The sequence below is a fragment of the Amblyraja radiata genome, chromosome 1 (genome assembly GCF_010909765.2).
Source record: "Amblyraja radiata isolate CabotCenter1 chromosome 1, sAmbRad1.1.pri, whole genome shotgun sequence".
Classification (NCBI taxonomy): Eukaryota; Metazoa; Chordata; class Chondrichthyes; order Rajiformes; family Rajidae; genus Amblyraja; species Amblyraja radiata.
Window position 1 is genome coordinate 181570008 of NC_045956.1, and position 22733 is coordinate 181592740.

At 48.3% G+C, this 22733-nt stretch overlaps 1 protein-coding gene across 1 annotated transcript in view; it reads left to right on the plus strand.

Annotated features, from left to right (window-relative positions):
* Nucleotides 1–22733, plus strand: part of LOC116987271 (dysferlin-like) — a 168503-nt gene that overhangs the window by 88384 nt on the left and 57386 nt on the right. Inside the window, exons 8-15 of the mRNA XM_033043200.1 lie at nucleotides 2227–2289; nucleotides 3564–3614; nucleotides 3697–3727; nucleotides 9209–9324; nucleotides 14623–14749; nucleotides 16100–16203; nucleotides 19183–19251; nucleotides 21669–21712. Coding sequence (XP_032899091.1) covers nucleotides 2227–2289; nucleotides 3564–3614; nucleotides 3697–3727; nucleotides 9209–9324; nucleotides 14623–14749; nucleotides 16100–16203; nucleotides 19183–19251; nucleotides 21669–21712 — 605 coding nt within the window. The remainder of the gene's footprint in view (nucleotides 1–2226; nucleotides 2290–3563; nucleotides 3615–3696; nucleotides 3728–9208; nucleotides 9325–14622; nucleotides 14750–16099; nucleotides 16204–19182; nucleotides 19252–21668; nucleotides 21713–22733) is intronic.

Below are 22733 nucleotides of genomic sequence, written 5' to 3' on the forward strand. Positions count from 1 at the left end.
GCCCTTTATGTTGTGACTATCTGCATACCTTGGGTATGCAAGCGATGAATTTCACTGTCAAGTCGTCACTTTTATTTCTATAGCACATTTAAAAAACAACTCTCGTTGACCAAAGTGCTTCACATTGGTGGAGGTACTAACGTTACACAACATTGGTTCATAGATTAAGTACATACATAAATACATACATGTAGCCCTCGCTCAGAGGACGTCAAGAAAGGCTTGAGAGTAAAGATGAGTTTTAAGTCTCGACTTAAAGGAGTCGATGGAGGGGGCAGTTCTGATGGGAAGGGGGATGCTGTTCCACAGTCTAGGAGCTGCAACCGCAAAGGCACGGTCGCCCCTGAGCTTGTGCCTAGACCGCGGGATGTTCAGTAACCCCAGGTCGGCCGATCTGAGGGACCTGGAGGTGGTGTGGTGGGTAAGCAGACTTTTTATGTAGGTGGGGGCAAGTCCATTGAGGCTTTGTAAACATAAGAAGGACCTGTCACATGTGTCAATATAGTATTCATTCATTCCAACACACACTAGGACAGTTACAATTGTACCCCGCCAACTAACCCAACCAACCTGCAGGTCTTTGGAGTGTGGGACTCCTTGGTTACTGTACACTAAGTGTACTACTGCTGTACACATACTGTAGCTGAGATACCTATCTGAGATATTAGAGGGCGGCACGGTGGTTCAGCGGTAGAGTTGCTGCCTCACAGCGCTAGAGACCCGGGTTCGATCCTGGCCACAGGTGCTGTCTGTATGGAGTTTGTGCGTTCTCCCCCTGACCTGCGTGGGTTTTCTCCGGGTGCTCCGGTTTCCTCCCACACTCCAAAAGACGTAAAGGATTGCAGGCTAATGGGCTTGGTAAAATTGTAAATTGTCCCTCAGTATGCGTGGGATGGCGCTTGTGGCCGCTGGTCAGCATGGACTCGGTGGGCCGAAGGGCCTGTTTCCGCACTCTGTATCTCTAAACTAAACTAAACTAAGCATTATCCATATTCCTCCATTCCGTATCCGAAAGGAATATGTCCAAGAAGGAACTGCAGATGCTACTTTAAACCGGAGATAGACACAAAAATCTGGAGTAGCTCAGTGGGACAGGCAGCATCTCTTGAGAGAAGGACTGGGTGACGTTTCAGGTCGAGACCCTTCTTCTGAAAGGGATCCACAGCACAGAGGATCTAACATGGACAACACACGCTGCTGCACTGGTGAGAAAGGCAGCGCCTTTACCACTCAGGCAGCTGAGGAAATTCTGAGTCCCTCTGAGGATCCTTCAGTGCTTCTCCTCTGGTGCTGTAGTAAGCATTTTGTCCGGCAACATCACAATCTGTTTTGGGAACAACTCTGCCCAGGACAAGAAGGCTCTATGGGAACTACACTCATAGAAACATAGAAAATAGGTGCAGGAGTAGGCCATTCGGCCCTTCGAGCCTGCACCGCCATTCAATATGATCATGGCTGCTCATCCAACTCAGTATCCCGTACCTGCCTTCTCTCCATACCCCCTGATACCTTTAGCCACAAGGGCCACATCTAACTCCCTCTTAAATATAGCCAATGAACTGGCCTCAACTACCTTCTGTGGCAGAGAATTCCACAGATTTACCACTCTCTGTGTGAAAAATGTTTTTCTCATCTCGGTCCTAAAGGATTTCCCCCTTATCCTTAAACTGTGACCCCCTTGTTCTGGACTTCCCCAACATCGGGGACAATCTTGCTGCATCTAGCCTGTCCAACTCCTTAAGAATTTTGTAAGTTTCTGTAAGATCCCCCCCTCAATCTTCTAAATTCTAGCGAGTACAATCCGAGTCTATCCAGTCTCGCCCCCCTGCAGGACCTATACACCAGTAGGGGCAGATCCAAATCCAGAGCCAGAGCCAGCAACATTATGGGGGACCCCTACCACCCCAGCAACGGACTGTTCCAGCCGCTACGGTCAGGCAAACGCCTCCGCTGTCACGCTGCGAGCACAGAGAGGATGAGACGGAGTCTCTTCCCACAGGCCATCGGGACTGTAAACTCTGATCTCACCAGGGACTAAATGCTGTTGTGTCTTTTATTTTAAATGTAAATACTGGTTCTGTTCTGTTCTGTAGTTTTTGTACAACCCGCAGGCATTGCCACTTTCATTTCACTGCCCATCTTGTATGTGTATGTGACAAATAAAATAGACTTGACTTGTCCTCACCATGTTGGTAGAGCCACAAACATTTCACTTCTCTTCCTTAGACTTTCTTCTTCAACCTCTACGACACTCCGGCCGACCTCTTCGACGAGCCGATCTTCATCATGGTGAGTGCCTTTGTGTGGCGGGGAAACGGGACCACCTTGGATGGGGCACGTCGGGCAGCATTGAGGAGGGGTAGGAGTCTGTTGTCCTGGCGGCGTTTTGCAGGGTTATAGACAATAGACAATAAGTGCAGGAGTAGGCCTTTCGGCCCTTCGAGCCAGCACCGCCATTCAATGTGATCATGGCTGATCATCCCCAATCAGTACCCCGTTCCTGCCTTCTCCCCATATGCCCTGACTCCGCTATCTTTAAGAGCCCTATCTAGCTCTCTCTTGAAAGTGTCCAGCGAACCGGCCTCCACCGCCGTCTGAGGCAGAGAATTCCACAGACTCACCACTCTCTGTGTGAAAAAGTGTTTCCTCATCTCCGTTCTAAATGGCTTACCCCTTATTCTTAAACTGTGGCCCTTGGTTCTGGACTCTCCCAACATCGGGAACATGTTTCCTGCCCCTAGCGTGTCCAAGCCCTTTATAATCTTATTCGTTTCAATAAGATATCCTTTCATCCTTCTAAACTCCAGAGTATACAAGCCCCAACATCAGGAACATGTTTCCTGCCTCTAGTGGGTCCAAGCCCTTAACAATCTTATATGTTTCAATGAGATCCCCTCTCATGTACGCTCTCCCCGTAACCTGCGTGGGTTTTGTACGAGATCTTCGGTTTCCTCCCAAACTCCAAAGACGTACGGGTTTGCAGGTTAATTGGCTTGGTAAATGTAAAAATTGTCCCTAGTGGGTTAATGTGCGGGGATCGCTGGTCGGCACAGACTCGGTGGGCCGAAGGGCCTGTTTCCGCGCTGTATCTCTAAACTAAACTAAACTAAACTAAACTAATACACCAAATTAATAACTGTGATACTCTTTGGAAGTTGGGATGTTACGCTACAGTTGTACTACACATTGGTATGTGTAGTACAACTGGAGTACTAATGAATACTAATGAATACTAATGAGTACTAATGAATACTAAAGATACCAAAGAAAGAACTGCAGACGCTGGAAAAATCGAAGGTGTACAAAAATGCTGGAGAAACTCAGTGGGTGAGGCAGCATCTATGGAGCGAAGGAAATAGGTGACTTTTCGAGTCGAGAGCCTTCTTCTCTCTCTGAAGAGTGTAGGAAGGAACTGCAGATGCTGGTTCACACCGAGAGACACAAAGTGCTGGAGTAACTCAACGGGTCAGGCAGCATCTCTGGAGGAAAGGAACGGGTGAATTTGGGTTGAGACCTTTCTGCTTCTTCCAACCTCTGTAAGGTTTTCTGTTTGTGTTCCACAGGTATACAACTCACACAGTCTCCGCACAGACTCCGTTATTGGCGAGTTCAAGGTGAGCCTCGCTCAGAAATTCCTCTTTCAGTTTTAATCTGCAAACAAACTTTGGAATTAATTGTTTGTCCTTCGTGTTACAGCTGGACATTGGGACCGTTTATTCCGAACCAAGTAAGTCATCTCAGAAACCACCCTGAACCTGGAAGTTGTAAGACTAACTGGCCTAGAGTTCCCACTATTCTGCTTGGCTCCCTTCTTGTGCAGCGGGGTAATATTGGCAATTTTCCAATCATCTATGACCACTCCTGACTCTAGTGATTCCTGAAATTTCACTGTCAATGCCTCCACAATCTCTAAAGCCACCTCTTTCAGAACCCTAGGGTGCAGTCAATAGACAATAGACAATAGGTGCAGTAGTGGGCCATTCGGCCCTTCGAGCCAGCACCGCCATTCAATGTGATGGATGCAGGTTCTCTGGATGCTTTCAAGAGAGAGCTAGATAAGGCTCTTAAAAGTAGCGGAGTCAGGGGATATGGGGAGAAGGCAGGAACGGGGTACTGATTGGGGATGATCAGCCATGCTTACATTGAATGGCGGTGCTGGCTCGAAGGGCCGAATGGCCTTCTCCTGCACCAATTGTCTATTGTCTACTGTCTATTGATCATGGCTGATCATCCACAATCAGTATCCCGTTCCTGCCTTCTCCCCATATCCCCTGACTCCGCTATCTTTAAGAGCCCTATCTAACTCTCTCTTGAAATCATCCAGAGAACCGGCCTCCACCACCCTCTGAGGAAGAGAATTCCACAGACTCACCACTCTCTGTATGAAAACGTTTTTCCTCATCTCCGTTCTCAATGGCTTACCACATTCTTAAACTATGGCCCCTGGTTCTGGACTCCCCCAACATCGGGAACATGTTTCCTGCCTCTAGAGTGCCCAAACCCTTAATAATCTTATTTGTTTCAATGATCCCCTCTCATCCTACTAATTACCAGAGTATACAAGCCCAGCTGCTCCATTCTCTCAGCATATGACAGTCCCGCCATCCCTAGAATTAACCTTGTAAACCTACGCTGCACTCCCTCAATAGCAAGAATGTCCTTCCTCAAGTTTGGAGACCAAAATTGCACTCCATACTCCAGATGTGGTTTCACTAGGGCTGTGTACAACTGCAGGAGGACCTCTTTGCTCCTCTACTCAACTCCTCTTGTTATGAAGGCCAACATGCCATTCACTTTCTTCACTGCCTGCTGTACCTGCATGTTTACTTTCAGTGACTGATAAACAAGGATGCAGTGGAACATAAACAAGGACCCTCCAGATCCCGTTGTGCTTCCCATTTCCCAATTTGACACCATTTAGATAATAATCTGCCTTCCTGTTTTTTGCCACCAAAGTGGATAACGTCACATTTATCCACATTAAACTTAATCTGCCATGCATCTGCCCCTCACCCAACCTGTCCAAGTCACCCTGCATTCTCATAGCATCTTCCTCACAGTTCACACTGCCACCCAGCTTTGTGTCATCTGCAAATTTGCTAATGTTACTTTTAATCCCTTCATCCAAATCTTAATATATATTGTAATATTGGCAATTTTCCAATCATCTGGGACCACTCCTGACTCTAGTGATTCCTGAAATATCACTAACAATGCCTCCACAATCTCTGAGGCCACCTATTTCACTGGAGTTTAGAAGGATGAGGGGGCCTCTTATAGAAACATATAAAATTATAAAAGGACTGGACAAGCTAGATGCAGGAAAAATGTTCCCAATGTTGGGCGAGTCCAGAACCAGGGGCCACAGTCTTGGAATAAAGGGGAGGCCATTTAAGACTGAGGTGAGAAAAAACTTTTTCACCCAGAGAGTTGTGAATTTATGGAATTCCCTGCCACAGAGGGCAGTGGAGGCCATAAGAGAGTGTTAGATAGAGCTCTAGGGGCTTGTAGAATCAAGGGATATGGGGAGAAGGCAGGCACGGGTTATTGATTGGGGACGATCAGCCATGATCACAATAAATGGCGGTGCTGGCTCGAAGGGCCGAATGGCCTCCTCCTGCACCTATTTTCCATGTTTCTATGTTTCAGAACCATAAGGTGCTGTCCATCCGGTCCAGGTGACTTATCCACCTTCAGCCCTTTCAGCTTCCCAAGCACCTTCACCCTGCTAATAGCCACTCCACTCCCTGACTCTCTGGAATTTCAGGCACGTTGCTGGTGTCTTCCACTGTGAAGACTGATGCATACAAGTTATTGAACTCCTCCGCCATCTCTTTAGTCCCCATTATCACTTCTCCTGCATCATTCTCCAGTGGACCAACATCCACTCTTGCCTCGTTCTTGCTCTTTATATAACTGAAGAAACTCTTGCTATCCTCTTTTATATTATTGGCCAGCTTACCTTCATATTTCCTCTTTTCTCCCCGTATTGTCTTTTTAGTTACCTTCTGTTGTTCTTTAAAAGCTTCCCAATCCTCTGGCTTCCCACTAACCTTTGCTATGTTATCCACCTTCTCTTTTAGTTTTATAGTGTCCTTGACTTCCCTTGTCGGCCACGGTCTCCTCTTTCTCCCCCTAGAATCTTTCTTCCTCTTTGGAAATGAAAAGGTCCTGCATTTTCGGAATTAATCTTGTAAATACCTGCCATTGTTGTTCCACTGTCATCCCTGCTAGGGTCCCTTTCCAGTCAACATTGGCCAGCACCTCCCTCATGCCTCTATAGCCCCCTTTGCCCACACTTCCGATTTTACCTTCTTCCTCTCAAATTGCAGATTAAAACATCTTAAACAGATAAAAAGTATGGTCACTACCTCCCAATGGCTCCTTTACCTCAACTTCCCTTATCAAATCCAGTTCATTACACAACACTAAATCCAGAATTGCCTTCTCCCTGGTCGGCTCCAGTACAAGCTGCTCTAAGAATCCATCACGGAGGCATTCCACAAACTCCCTTTCTTGGGGTCCAGTACCAACCTGATTATCCAAGTCTACCTGCATGTTGAAATCTCCCATAACAACCTTAGCATTATCTTTACTACATGCCTATTTTAACTCCTGATTCAACTTGCACCCTATATCCTGGCCACTGTTTGGGGGCCTGTAGATTAGTCCCATTAGGGTCTTTTTACCCTTACAATTCCTCAGTTCTATCCATACTGACTCTACATCTCCTGATTCTATGTCACGCTTCGTAAGGACTGAATTTCATTGGGGAACATTTTTCCTGCATATAGCCTGTGCAATCCTTTAAGAATTTTACATGTTTCTATCTATAATAGACAATAGACAACAGACAATAGTAGCAGGAGTAGGCCATTCGGCCCTTCGAGCCAACATTGCCATTCAATGTGATCATGGCTGGTCATCCCCAATCAGTAACCCGTTCCTGCCTTCTCCCCATATCCCCTGACTCCGCTATCTTTAAGAGCCATATCTAGCTCTCTCTTGAAAGCATCCAGAGTACTGGCCTCCACCGCCCTCTGAGGCAGAGAATTCCACAGACTCACAACCCTCTGTGTGAAGAAGTGTTTCCTTGGCTCCGTTCTAAATGGCTTACCCCTTATTGTTAAGATGTTTGTGTGATGGTCGGGGCTGGGCCTATAATTGTGGATGTGCTGAAGACAGAGGGGAGACCAAGTGCTGAGTCGGAGCTGACTGTGAACATTGCCACTTGTATTTAAACAATGCACAAAGTGTTCAACGTGCCGGCATGATGTCACTGCTGGAAGGTTGGAATGCTGGGCTGGCATCCACCTATTCCTGTCAGAGTGATTCACAACGCAAGTTGGCCCAGAGGGTGTTTAGTGTAGAGATGCAGCACGGAAACAGGCCCTTCAGCCCCACTGCGAGGGTCGCCAACGTTCTCACTCCCAAACAAGGGACAAAAGGTCAAAATACAGGACAAATTCCCCATGGCAATTCGTTGACCGACTCTGCCGCGGCTGGGTGAATGATGAGTTGGCCCGGGTGCTGGACTGCACACAAAGCCCAGCCGGCGGGCCAGCTGAGGAGTTTTGGCCCGGGGGCAGCGCGACTTTGAATGCAAAGTCCGGCGCCCCGTCCAACTCACGAACCGATGATCGGCCACGAGAAGGAGAGGGTGGTGGTGTCGGCGGTAAGGTCGAAGGTCGGAAGGTCGGACAGCTGGCAGGGCTGCCGACCGACCGACGGGGCCACGGGCGAGGAGCTGCTGCTGCTGCTGCTGCTGCTGCACTCCACGGGCTGCACTACGTCGGGACAGGTGAGGCGGGGCCGGACGCGGCGCTCCGACCCGATAGTCCCCTCGACCCGAGTAGTAGCGGTCAAATACGGGACAAGGGCGATCCCGTACGGGACAAACCAATTTAGCCCAATATACGGGATACCCCGGCTAATACAAGACAGCTGGCAACCCTACCCACTGCGCCGACCAGCGATCAACCTACTTACTAAATAGCCATTTAGAACAGAGACGAGGAAACACATTTTCACACAGAGAGTGGTGAGTCTGTGGAATTCTCTGCCTCAGAGGGCGGTGGAGGCCGGTTCTCTGGATACTTTCAAGAGAGAGCTAGATAGGGCTCTTAAAGATAGCGGAGTCAGGGGATATGGGGAGAAGTCAGGAACGGGGTACTGATTGGGGATGATCAGCCAAGATCACATTGAATGGCTGAGCAGGCTCGAAGGGCCGAATGGCCTACTCCTGCACCTATTGTCTATTGTCTAAAGTCTTTGGTATAAACGGCAAAATTAGTAAGTTTGCTGATGATACAAAAGTTAGTGGTTTTGCAGATAGTGAAGATGGTTGTGAATGATTGCAGCAGGATCTGGATCGATTGGTCAGGTGGGCGGAGGAATAGAATTTAATCCAGAGAAGTGTGAGGTGTTGCTTTTTGGGACGTCGAACAAGGGCAGGATCTACACAGTGAATGGTCGGCCTCTGGGTTGTGTTGTCGAGCAGAGGGATCTAGGAGTACAAGTGCATGGTTCCTTGAAGGTCGAGTCGCAGGTAGATAAGGTGGTCAAAAAGGGTTTTGGCACTTTGGCCTTCATCAGTCAGACTATTGAGTACAGACGTTGGGAGGTCATGTTGCAGTTGTATAAGATGTTGGTGAGGCCACATTTAGAATATTGTGTTCAGTTCTGGGCACCATGTTGTAGGAAAGATATTGTCAAGCTTGAAAGGGTTCAGAAAAGATTTACGAGGATGTTGCCAGGACTAGAGGGTGTGAGCTTTAGGGAGAGGTTGAGTAGGCTGGGTCTCTATTCCATGGAGTACAGGATGATCAGGGGTGATCTTATAGAGGTGTACAAAATCATGAGGAATAGATTGGGTAGATGCACAAATTTGACAACATGTTGAAAAATCTTCACGAGTCTTCCCGAGTTTACCGCATTTCCCGAGTACCTGCCGTTATCGTTACGAGCCGCTAAGAGACGTCCCCGAGCTCCGACGTACCCGCTACGTACATTCTCCGTGCTTACCACGAGTTTAAATTTTTTTTTAACTCGGGAGAGCTCTTGGATAAACTTGTACAGTGGGACAGGGCCATTAGTGTGCGAGGATCGCTGGTCGGTGCGGACTCGGTGCGCAGAAGGTCCAGTTTCTGCGCTGTATCTCTGAACTAAACTAAACTAAACTAATCCAAACCCTCTCTTTTTTGAACAGGACATGCGTTCCTCAGGAAGTGGCTCCTCCTCTCCGACCCCGATGACCTGGCCGCTGGGGCCAAAGGTTACCTAAAGGTCAACTTCATCGTCCTGGCAACTGGCGATGAAGCTCCCGTGAGTTCAGGAAATGCCTACTCAGCAAATGTGGACAACTGTGTAGGGTGCAGAGATGATTTAGGAGAATGTTGCCAAGACTAGAGGGTGTGAGCTATAGGGAGAGGTTGGGCAGGCTGGGTTTCTATTCCATGGAGCCTGTTTTGGCATGTTGGCCTTAATCAGCCTTCATCAATTGAGTATTGAGTATAGAAGTCTCTCTCTTTCTCGTCTACCTCTTTTTCTTTCTTCATGGTTCCTTGAAGGTCGAGTCGCAGGTAGATAAGGTGGTCAAAAAGGCTTTTGGCACTTTGGCCTTCATCAGCCAGAGCATTGAGTATAGAAGTCGGGATGATTCCTGGGATGTCAGGACTTTCATATGAAGAAAGACTGGATAGACTCGGTTTGTACTCGCTAGAATTTAGAAGATTGAGGGGGGATCTTATAGAAACGTACAAAATTCTTAAGGGGTTGGACAGGCTAGATGCAGGAAGATTGTTCCCGATGTTGGGGAAGTCCAGAACAAGGGGTCACAGTTTAAGGATAAAGGGGAAATCTTTTAGGACCGAGATGAGGAAAACTTTTTTCACACAGAGAGTGGTGAATCTGTGGAATTCTCTCCCGCAGAAGGTAGTTGAGGCCAGTTCATTGGCTATATTTAAGAGGGAGTTAGATGTGGCCCTTGTGGCTAAAGGGATCAGGGGGTATGGAGAGAAGGCAGGTACAGGATACTGAGTTGGATGATCAGCCATGATCATATTGAATGGCGGTGCAGGCTCGAAGGGCCGAATGGCCTCTTCCTGCACCTATTTTCTATGTTTCTATATTTCTATGATGTCATGTTGTATATGTATAAGACGTTGGTGAGACTGCATTTGGAGTGATGTGTTCAGTTCTGGGCACCATGTTATAGGAAAGATGTTGTCAAGCTGTAAAGGGTACAGAGAAGATTTGCGAGGATGTTGCCAGGACTAGAGGGTGTGAGCTGCAGGGAAAGTGACTGACTGACTCAGACCGACTTGGGGACATCCTCGTGAGGAAAGGTGAACAGCCGGAAGTAGTTGTGCATTTAGGCGCAGGAGGATGAGGGGTGGTGTTATGGAGGTGTACAGGAACACGAGGAGAATACATCGGGTGGACTCACAGAGTCTCTTGCCAAAGAATAGGGGAATCGAGAACCAGAGAACACAGGTTTGAGGTGAAGGAGAGAAGATTTAATAGGAACCTGAGGGGTGACTTTTTCACACTGGTCGCCCATTTACAGGAAGGATGTGGAGGCTTTGGACAGGGTGCAGAGGAGGTTTACCAGAATGATGTGAGAATTAACTGCAGATGCTGGTTTTAAACCGACAATAGACACTAATTGCTGGAGAAACTCAACAGGGCAGGCAGCATCTCTGGAGAGAAGGAATGGGTGACGTTGCGGGTCGAGACCCTTCTTCAGACTCACACTTCAGACTTCAGACCTGAAGAAGGGTCTTTACCTGAATGATGCCTGGATTAGAGGGTTTCAGCTACAGGGCGAGGTTGGTCAGACGGTCTCGGTGGCGCAGCGGTAGAGTTGCTGCCTTACAGCCAATGCAGCGCCAGAGACCCGGGTTCGATCCTGGCTACGGGTGCTGTCTGTACGGAGTTTGCACGTTCACCCCGTGACCTACGTGGGTTTTCTCCGAGATCTTCGGTTTCCTCCCGCACTCCAAAGACGTACAGGTTTGTAGGTTAATTGGCTTGTTATAACTATGAAATTGTCCCTAGTCGGTGAAGGATAGTGTTAATGTGCGGGGTGATCGCTGGTTGGTATGGAGTCGGTGGGCCGAAGGGCCTGTTTCTGTGCTGTATCTCTAAACTAAACTGAACTAAGCTACTGTAAAGCTACACCTGACTCTAATACTCAATGCCCCGACCAATGAAGGCAAGCATGACCATATGCATGACCTGCAGATCCCCTTCAGCTTTACCCCTCTCATCAATGAGTTATGCCCTCTAGTGGTGAGTTAGATTTTAGTTTATTGTCACATGTACAAACATAGAAACATAGAAAATAGGTGCAGGAGGAGGCCATTCGGCCCTTCGAGCCAGCACCGCCATTCATTGTGATCATGTCTGTTTGTCCCTATCAATAACCCCTGCCTGCCTTCTCCCCATATCCCTTGAGTCCACTAACCCCTAGAGCTCTATCTAACTCTCTCTTAAATCCATCCAGTGACTTGGCCTCTGTGGCAGGGAATTCCATAAATTCACAACTCTCTGGGTGAAAAAGTTTTTTCTCACCTCAGTCTTAAATGGCCTCCCCTTTATTCTAAGACTGTGGCCCCTGGTTCTGGACTCGCCTAACATTGGGAACATTTTTCCTGCATCTAGCTTGTCCAGTCCTATTATAATTTTATATGTTTCTATAAGATCCCTTCCCCCTCATCCTTCTAAACTCCGGTGAAAACAAGCCTAGCCTTGTAAATCTTTCCTCATGTGACAGTCCCGCCATTCCAGGGATCAATCTCGTGAACCTACGCTGCACTGCCTCAATCACAAGGATGTCCTTCCTCATGCGTGGGTTTTCTCCAAGATCTTCGGTTTCCTCCCACACTCCAAAGACGTGCAGGTTTGTAGGTTAATTGGCTTGTTATAACTATAAAATTGTCCCTAGTCGGTGAAGGATAGTGTTAATGTGCGGGGTGATCGCTGGTTGGCGCTGAGTCGGTGGGCCGAAGGGCCTGTTTCCGTGCTGTATCTCTAAACTAAACTGAACTAAGCTACTGTAAGCCACACCTGACTCTAATACTCAATGCTCCGACCAATGAAGGCAAGCATGACCTGCAGACCCATTCAACTTTGCCCCTCTCACCAATGAGTTCTGCCCTCTAGTGGTGAGTTAGATTTTAGTTTATTGTCACATGTACAGTATAAAGATTTTTGTATTTTTGTTGTGTGCTATCCAGTCAGTGGAAAGACAAAACCAGACTGATTCCTGGGATGTCAGGACTGTCTTATGAAGAAAGACTGGATAGACTTGGTTTATACTCTCTAGAATTTAGGAGATTGAGAGGGGATCTTATAGAAACTTACAAAATTCTTAAGGGGTTGTACAGGCTAGATGCAGGAAGATTGCTCCCGATGTTGGGGAAGTCCAGGACAAGGGGTCACAGCTTAAGGATAAGGGGGAAATCCTTTAAAACCGAGATGAGAAGAACATTTTTCACACAGAGAGTGGTGAATCTCTGGAACTCTCTGCCACAGAGGGTAGTCGAGGTCAGTTCATTGGCTATATTTAAGAGGGAGTTAGATGTGGCGCTTGTGGCTAAGGGGATCAGAGGGTATGGAGAGAAGGCAGGTACGGGATACTGAGTTGGATGATCAGCCATGATCATATTGAATGGCGGTGCAGGCTCGAAGGGCCGAATGGCCTACTCCTGCACCTAATTTCTATGTTTCTATGTTCTATGTAAAACATGATTGCAATCAAGCCGTTCTCAGTGTACAGATACAGGAAATAGTGTATAACGTCTAGTGCAAGGTAAAGTCCATTGAAGTCCTCTTTCTGCACTGTATTTCAAGTTAGTGTCATAAAATGTTGGTGTTGAAATGTATTTTTGAAAGTGTGGACAGATTAGTTTAGTCAGCGTTGAAACAGGCCCTTCGGCCCACCATGTCCACACCGACCACCGACCAGCGAGTCCAACCTCCGCAGTTTTGGGGACAGAGCCTTCTCCAGGGCAGCTCCCAGGCTCTGGAACTCCCTCCCCCAACTGATCCGCAATTCCGTGTCCCTCCCCATCTTCCAGTCCCGCCTCAAGACCCATCTCTTCACCTCTGCCTATCCTTAGCCCCACGTCCCCGTCCCTTTTCATCTGTGCATTAATTGCCTCATGCTGTGTTTTGTATTGAATTCTGTCTTTACTTTGTGTACTAGTCATGTCTCTACTATTTATTTCATTCCCCTTACTTGTTTTTCCTATACATGCTCAATTTTTGTAAGGTGTCCTTGAGACTCTTGAAAGGCGCCCATAAATAAAATGTATTATTATTATTATTACCTTGTACATAAATACCTGGGAGTCCAAATCACAGAGGATCTGACATGGACAACACACGCTGCCACACTGGTGAGAAAGGCAAGGCAGCGCCTTTACCACCTCAGGCAGATGAGGAAATTCAGAGTCTCTCTGAGGATCCCTCAGTGCTCCTCCTCTGGTGCTGTAGAAAGTATCCTGTCCAGAAACATCTCGATCTGGTTTGGCAACAGCTCTGCCCAGGACAGGAAGGCTCTGCAGAGAGTAGTGCGTTCGGTCGAACACACTATGGGAACTACACTCGCCCCCTCCCACTACAGGACCTATACACCAGGAGTTGCAGATCCAGAGCCAGCAACATTATGGGGGACCCCTACCACCCCAGCAACGGACTGTTCCAGCCGCTACGGTCAGGCAAACGCCTCCGCTGTCACGCTGCGAGCACAGAGAGGATGAGACGGAGTTTCTTCCCACAGGCCATCAGGACTGTAAACTCTGATCTCACCAGGGACTAATCTACTGTTGTGTTTTATTTTAAATGTAAATACTGATTCTGTTCCGTTCTGTAGTTTTTGCACAATCCACAGGCGTTGACACTTTCATTTCACTGTCCATCTTGTATGTGTACCTGACAAATAAAATAGACTTGACTTGACACTAACACTATCCTACACACACTAGGGACATGGATGGGACATGCAGAGGCTATTCTACCGCTGTGCCACCGTGCTGACCGATGGCACAAATGTAACGAATGATAGCAGTTCTGGGACCAGCAGGCAAAGAGTCCTAAGTTCATAGGTTCATACGCAGAAGAATTAGGCCATTCGGCCCAATGCTAGAGTTGCTGCCTCCCAGCGTCGGTGGCCCAGGTTCGGTGTGCTGCCTGTACGGAGTTTGTACGTTCTCCCCGTGAACTGCGTGGGTTTACTCCGGGTGCTCCGGTTTCCTCCCACACTCCAAACACGTGCAGGTTTGCAGGTTAATTGACTGGTAAAATTGTAAATTGTCCCTAGTGTGTGTAGGATAGTGTTGGTGCGCAAATTCATGTTCACAAGGGATAGGAGCAGAATTAGGCCATTCGGCCCATCTAGTCTACGCCATTCAATCATGGCTGGCCTATATCTCCCCCTCAACCCCATTCTCTTGCCTTCCCCCCCCATGACCCCTGACACCCGTACTAATCAAGAATCTATCCGCCATTGACTTGGCCTCCACAGCCGCCTGTGGCAATGCGTTTCACAGATTCACCACCACTTGGCCACCATCTGTGAGTTGATCTCCACTTGAGTAAAGGCTTCCTCTGTTGCAGATGGAGAGGAGAGAGGGATCTGAAGAGAAAGAGGACATCGAGGCCAATCTACTGCGACCCAATGGTGTAGCTCTGCGGGGAGCCTACTTCAAGCTGAAGGTCTACCGAGCTGAGGACCTCCCCCAGAGTACGGCTGCCGATTAGTTGATTGTTAAATCTTTCATTTAGTTTATTATTCTGTTCGGTTCAGTTCAGTTTGGTTTATTGTCACGTGTATCGGGGTACAGTGTGGAGGGTTTTTTTTGTTTTTTGTTTTTCGTTGCGTGCCAACCAGTCAGCTGAAAGACAATGCATGATTACAATCGCGTACAGATACATGATAAGGGTACAATGTTTAGTGCAAGGTAAAGCCAGCAAAGTCCGATCAAGGATAGTCCGATGGTCACCAATGAGGTAGATAGTAGATGGAGCCGATGTTGGGGAGTGCGGTCTGTGTGATGGACTGGGCTACATCTACAATGGTTCCTGGGATGTCAGGACTTTCATATGAAGAAAGACTGTATAGACTCGGCTTGTACTCGCTAGAATTTAGAAGATTGAGGGGGGATCTTATAGAAACATCCAAAATTCTTAAGGGGTTGGACAGGCTAGATGCAGGAAGATTGTTCCCGATGTTGGGGAAGTCCAGAACACGGGGTCACAGTTTAAGGATAAGGGGAAAATCTTTTAGGACCGAGATGAGAAAATCATTTTTTACACAGAGAGTGGTGAATCTCTGGAACTCTCTGCCACAGAAGGTAGTTTAGGCCAGTTCATTGGGTATATTTAAGAGGGAGTTAGATGTGGCCCTTGTGGCTAAAGGGATCAGGGGGTATTGAGAGAAGGCAGGGATGGGATACTGAGTTGGATGATCAGCCATGATCATATTGAATGGCGGTGCAGGCTCGAAGGGCCGAATGGCCTACTCCTGCACCTATTTTTCTATGTTTCTATGAGGTAGATAGTAGTTCAGGACTGCTCTCTGGTTGTGGTAGGATGATTCAGTTGCCTGATAACAGCTGGGAAGAAACTTTCCCTGAATCTGGAGGTGTGCGTTTTCACACTTCTGTACCTCTTGCCTGATGGGAGAGGGGAGAAGAGGGAGTGACCGGGGTGAGAACCAGTGAACAGAAAGACAATACATGTTTACAATCAAGCAGTTCACAATGTACAAATACATGTTTAGTTTAGTTTAGTTTAGTTTAATTCAGTTTATTGTCACGTGTGCCGAGGTACAGTGAAAATCTTTTGTTGCATGCTAACCAGTCAGCGGAAATACAATACATGATTACAATCGAGCCATCTATAGTGTACAGATACAGGATAAAGGAATAATGTTTCGTGCAAGGTAAAGTCCCTTAAAGTCCCCACTGCAGCTGCTGAGACTCAACCATTGTTTGAACTGATGAGGCGTAAACATGGGGTTAAAATTAATGTACAAAATATTGACAAATGTTGCACGCTAATTGTTATCCTTCAACTCATTCCAACCGGGCAGTGGACGATGCAATGATTGACAGCGTGAGGCAGATCTTTGGGTTTGACAGCAACAGGAAGAACCTCGTCGACCCGTTTGTGGAAGTCAGCTTCGCCGGGAAAACGGTGAGATCATGCTGACCGCACCCTCACTCTCACTCTCTCCCCCTCACTCACTCCCCCCCCTCTCCCCCTCCCCTTCCCCCGACTCATTCTCACTCTCACTCTCTCCCTCACTCACTCTCACTCTCACTCTCACTCTCACTCTCACTCTCACTCTCACTCTCACTCTCACTCTCACTCTCACTCTCACTCTCACCCTCTCCCCTCTCCCCTCTCCCCCTCCCCCTTCCCCTCCCCCTTCCCCTCCCCCTCTCTCTCCCTCTCCCTCTCCCTCCCCCTCACTCTCACTCTCACTCTCACTCTCTCCCTCACTCTCACTCTCACTCACTCTCACTCTCACTCAATCTCCCCCTCCCTCCCCCTCACACTCTCCCTCTCTCTCTCATTCTCACTCTCACTCTCTCCCCCTCACTTCCTCTCCCCCTCCCCCTCCCCCTCACTCTTACTCTCACCAGGGCTGCCAACATTGTGAGTGAGAAATTTGTGAGAGACCAAGCCCGAGGGAGCATTGCGACTGGGGGGGGGGGGGGGGGGGGGGGGGGGGGGGAGGAGGGTGCGGAACATTTGCATTTTTCAGCTTTAAATTGTGCAATATGGTGCATACTGTAGCGAGTCTTATAACTACACTTGAATGCAATATATATGCTTTAAATTGGATTGGAGCATTTTTGAAAGGGGGGAGGCTGTGCGATCACTGATCACTGGCCTTGGGGGTACCCGGTGAGGGAGTGGAGCAACCGAGTGGGGAGAGGGTGTGGAAGAAGGGTAGGAACTTCTTGACATTTGATGTATTAAAATCATGTTTTAATGCACTGTAGAAGTACGATTTCAATGTTTTTTGTATGAAGTTTTCTGCTCCCATCCCTCCCGCAGCCCCGGCTCTCCAACACCCGTGGACCATGCAGTTTATCCGAGTTTTGAAATTTTCGTTGATCACAGAATTTCTCACCACTGAGCGTGAGAAATTTCTGATGAGCGTGAGGGCGTGAGAGTTGGCAGCCCTGCTCTCACTCACGCTCGCTCTCTCCCCCTCCCTCCCCCTCCCTCTCCCTCTCACCCTCCCCCTCACTCACTCCCCCTCCCCCTCCCTCTCACTCTCACTCTCTCCCCTTCCCCTCCTCTCTCCCTCCTCCCCTCTCCCCTTCCCGCTCATTCTCATCCTCTCCCCTCCACTCTCAGCCTCATCCTCACCCTCTCACTCCCCTCCCTCTCTCTCTCTCTCCCCCCTTCTCGCTCTACACTCTCTTCTCTCTTACTATGGTCTATTGTCTATGGCCAATGGGGAATTAGGGAAGAGCACCAGTAAATGGAGTATCGGGGGAAAATAAGCCGTTCAGGAGATGGTGCAGCAGCTGTACTGAAAGTGCACAGAAGATGGTGCAAAAATGGCAAGGTAGATTGGAAGATTGGGGGGGACCACACCCTTGGCTTTGAGGTGGTCAATGATCTGAAAACAGTCGGGAAGCAACCGGTGAAATGGGTATTTAGGGGAGGGCACCAATAAGATTCAAGATTCAAGAGAGTTTATTGTCATGTGTCCCAGATAGGACAATGAAATTCTTTCTTTGCTTCAGCACAAAAGAATATAGACGGCATGAATACAAAACAGATCAGTGTGTCCATATACCATTATATAAATATATACACACATGAATAAATAGATAAAGAGCAAATAAACTGATAATGGTCTATTAATAATTAATGCATGGGTATTTACGGGAGGGCACCATTAAATGTGTATTTAGGGGAGGGCACCATTAAATGTGTATTTAGGGGAGGGCACCATTAAATGTGTATTTAGGGGAGGGCACCAGTAAATGGGTATTTAGGGGAGGGCACCTGTAAATGGGGTCAGGGTTAAGGATAGGCATATTGAGTGGACTTGATGGGCCAAATGGCCTAATTCTTCCCCTATCACATGTACTGTAAGTGCCGAGTTTCTTAACCTGACCATGAAGGCCCGTTGTCCTGGCAACGTTCATAAGTGAGAGGAGCAGAATTAGGCCATTCGGCCCATCAAATCCACCGCCATTCAATCACGGCTGATCTATCTCTCCCTCCTAACCTCTAACCGCATTCTCCTGCCTTCTCCCCAAAACCCATAATCAAGAATCTGTCTATTTCATCTCCTTCCTAAAGGTACGTCCTTTTATTCCGAGGCTGTGTGCTCTAGTCCTAGACTCTCCCGCCAGTGGAAACACCCTCTCCACATCCACTCTATCCAGGCCTTTCACTATTCACAAGTTCACACATTATAGGAGTAGTATTAGGCCATTCAACCCATCAAATGTACTCTTCGATTCGGCCCATCGAATCTAACCTATTCAATCAGAGCTGATCTCTGCCTCCTAATCCCAAAGGTCATGGCCTCAGAATACAAGATCACAAGTTCAAGAGTAGAATTAGGCCATTCGGCCCATCAAGTCTACTTCGCCATTCAATCATGGCTGATCTATCTCTCCCACATTCTCCTGCCTCCTCCCCATAACCCCTGACTCCCGTTCTGGTCAAGAATCTATCTATCTCTGCCTTAAAAATATGCACTGACTTCTGTGGCAACGAATTCCACAGATTAACTACCCTCTGACTAAAGATTCGAGGTTGCCGATGTTGGGGGAGTCCAGAACCAGGGGCCACACAGTTTAAGAATAAGGGGTAGGCCATTTAGAACGGAGATGAGGAAACACTTTTTCACCCAGAGAGTTGTGAGTCTGCGGAATTCCCTGCCACAGAGGGCGGTGGAGGCTAATTCTCTGGATGCTTTCAAGAGAGAGTTGGATAAGATAGCGGAGAGTTAAAGATAGCGGAGTCGGGGGATATGGGGAGCAGGCAGGAACGGGGTACTGATTGGGGATGATCAGCCAAGATCACATTGAATGGCGGTGCTGGTTCGAAGGGCTGAATGGCCGACTCGTGCACCTATTGTCTATTGTCTATTGTTGCAGGGTGAGACGGGGTAACTGTGCTTCCTCTTTTTTCCAGATCTGCAGTAAGATCATCGAGAAAAATGCCAACCCGCAGTGGAACCAGAGTCTGGTGCTGCCGATCAGAGTAAGAGACCCCGTCCCTCTCCAGTGAACGCGCGGATAGATAGTACAGATGCACGGGCTCGGTGGGCCAAATGGCCTGTTTCCACACTGGATCTATGCTCCATAGATGCTGCCTCACCCGCTGAGTTTCTCCAGCATTTTTGTCTACCTACAATAATAGTCAAGGTACAGGTGACGTTTCGGGTCAAGACCCTTCTTCAGTCTCGACCCGAAACGTCACCTATTCCTTCACTGCAGGAAGCAAAGAGTAATAGTAATCGGGTCCTGTTCACAATGGCAGGCAGTGACTAGTGGGGTACCGCAAGGCTCAGTGCTGGGACCCCAGCTATTTACAATATATATTAATGATTTGGACGAGAGAATTGAATGCAACATCTCCAAGTTTGCGGATGACACTAAGCTGGGGGGCAGTGTTAGCTGTGAGGAGGATGCTAGGAGGCTGCAAGGTGACTTGGATAGGCTGGGTGAGTGGGCAAATGCATGGCAGATGCAGTATAATGTGGATATATGTGAGGTTATCCACTTTGACAGCAAAAACAGGAAAGTAGACTATTATCTGAATGGTGGCCAATTAGGAAAAGGGGAGATGCAACGAGACCTGGGTGTCATGGTACACCAGTCATTGAAAGCGAATGGTATGTTAGCATTCATAGAAAAAGGATTTGAGTATAGGAGCAGGGAGGTTCTACTGCAGTTGTACAGGGTATTGGTGAGACCACACCTGGAGTATTGTGTACAGTTTTGGTCTCCTAATCTGAGAAAAGACATTCTTGCCATAGAGGGAGTACAGTGAAGGTTCACCAGACTGATTCCTGGGATGTCAGGACTTTCATATGAAGAAAGACTGGATAGACTCTGCTTGTACCCGCTAGAATTTAGAAGATTGAGGGGGGATCTTATAGAAACTTAAGGGGTTCTTAAGGGGTTGGACAGGCTAGATGCAGGAAGATTGTTCCCGATGTTGGGGAAGTCCAGAACAAGGGGTCACAGTTTAAGGATAAGGGGGAAATCTTTTAGGGCCGAGATGAGAAAAACATTTTTCACACAGAGAGTGGTGAATCTCTGGAATTCTCTGCCACAGAAGGTAGTTGAGGCCAGTTCATTGGCTATATTTAAGAGGGAGTTAGATGTGGCCCTTGTGGCTAAAGGGATCAGGGGGGTATGGAGAGAAGGCAGGTACAGGATACTGAGTTGGATGATCAGCCATGATCATATTGAATGGTGGTGCAGGCTTGAAGGGCCGAATGGCCTACTCCTGCACCTATTTTTTAGTGGTGAGTCTGTGGAATTCTCTGCCTCAGAGGGCGGTGGAGGCCGGTTCTCTGGATGCTTTCAAGAGAGAGCTAGATAGGGCTCTTAAAGATAGCAGAGTCAGGGGATATGGGGAGAAGGCAGGAACGGGGTACTGATTGGGGATGATCAGCCATGATCACATTGAATGGCGGTGCTGGCTCGAAGGGCCAAATGGCCTACTCCTGTACCTATTGTCTATTGTCTATTGGAAGCCGCGGTCTCCGGTAAGAAGTGGCCGATTCAGGAACTCCAAATGTGTTCCAATCCGTCCTGACGCCGGAGTTCCGATCATCCCGGCGGGAGGGCCTGTACATCTGGCCTTCCGTAGCGGCGACTGCAGAGGGTTTGAAGGCCCCGAACACGGGTGAACAATGAGGAAGATGACTGAACTTTAGTGCCTTCCCTCACAGTGGGAAACGTTGATCCCGCTGTGTGGGGATGTTTATGTTAAACTCTATTGTGTGTTGTGTTCTTTTTATTCGTATGGCTGCATGGTAACTCAAATCTCACTGTACCAATTGGTGCATGTGACAATAAATGTGAACGTGAACTAGTGTCAGCGTGGAAACAGGCCCTTCGGCCCAACTTGCCCACACTGGCCAACATGTACCTATAGCCATCAGCCTATTAAACACTACAACCTGGTGTGTGGGTGTATGGAAGGAGCTGCCAGAGGAGGTAGCTGAGGCTGGGATTATCCCAACGTTTAAGAAACAGAGAGGTACCTATTGTCTATTGTCTATTGAATAGATCGGGTCTCTTGCCCAGAGTAGGGGAATCGAGGACCAGAGGACATAGGTTTAAGGTGAAGGGGAAAAGATTTAATAGGAATCTGAGGGGTAACTTTTTCGCACACAGGGTGGTGGGTGTATGGAACAAGCTGCCAGAGGAGGTAGTCGAGGCTGGGACTATCCCAACATTTAAGAAACAGTTAGACAGGTACATGGATAGGACAGGTTTGGAGGGATATGGGCCAAAGGCAGGCAGGTGGGTCTAGTGTAGCTGGGACATGTTGGCCGGTGTGGGCGAGTTGGGCCGAAGGGTCCGTTTCCACGCTGTATCACTCTCTGACTCTATGACATATTTTGGGGAGGAATGCAAACCGGAATGTTGTTTCTTCCACAGTTTCCCTCAATGTGTGAGAAGATGAAGATCCGCCTCACCGATTGGTGAGTAATTGCCGGCTACACGGTACATCGTTCTCCTGGTGGAGATGCTGGAATAATCGGCAGGTCGGGCAGCATCTGAAGAGAGTGGGGCGAGACTAATTTAGTCTAGTTTAGTTTGGAGATATAGCATAGAAACAGGCCCTTCGGCCCACCGAGCCCGTACTGACCAGCGATCCCTGCACACAAACACCACCCCTGCATACATTGGCACCAAGCCAATTAACCTACAAAACCCACACGTCTTTGGAGTGTGGGAGGAAACCGAAGATCTCGGAGAAAACTCACGCAGGTCACGGGGAGAACGTGCACACTCTGTACAGACAGCACCCGTAGTCGGGATCGAACCCGGGTCTCTGGCGCTGGAAGCGGTGTAAGGCAGCGACTCTACCGCTGTGCCACCGTGACCGACCCTAATGTTACTGGTCAGTGGGCTTGCACCAGAAACATAGCTTCATGTGATGGTAGCAGAATTAGGCCATTCGGCCCATCAAGTCCACTCCGCCATTCAATCATGGCTGATCTATCTCTCCCTCCCAACCCCATTCTCCTGCCTTCTCCCCATAACCCCGACACTTTTATTGGAAAGGGGACAAAAATGGGAGGACAGGAGGGGGATCGGAAGGCAGGGAGAGAGAGAGAGGGGGAGAGAGAGAGAGAGAGAGAGAGGAAGAGGGAGAAAGAAAGAGAAGGAAAGAGAGAGAGAGAGAGCGAGTAAGAGAGTGAGACAGATAGAGATAGAGAGAAATACATGATAAGGGAATAACGTTTAGTGCAAGGTAAAGCCAGTAAAGTCCGATCAAGGATAGTCCGAGGGTCTCTAATGAGGTAGATAGTAGTTCAGCTCTGCTCTCTAGTTGGTGATAGGATGGTTCAGTTGCCTGATAACAGCTGGGTAGAAACTGTACACCTGTACCTTTTACCCGATGGGAGAGGGGAGAAGAGGGAGTGGCCGGGGTGAGACTGGTCCTTGATGATGCTGCTGGCCTTGCCGAGGCAGCGTGAGGTGTAGATGGAGTCAATG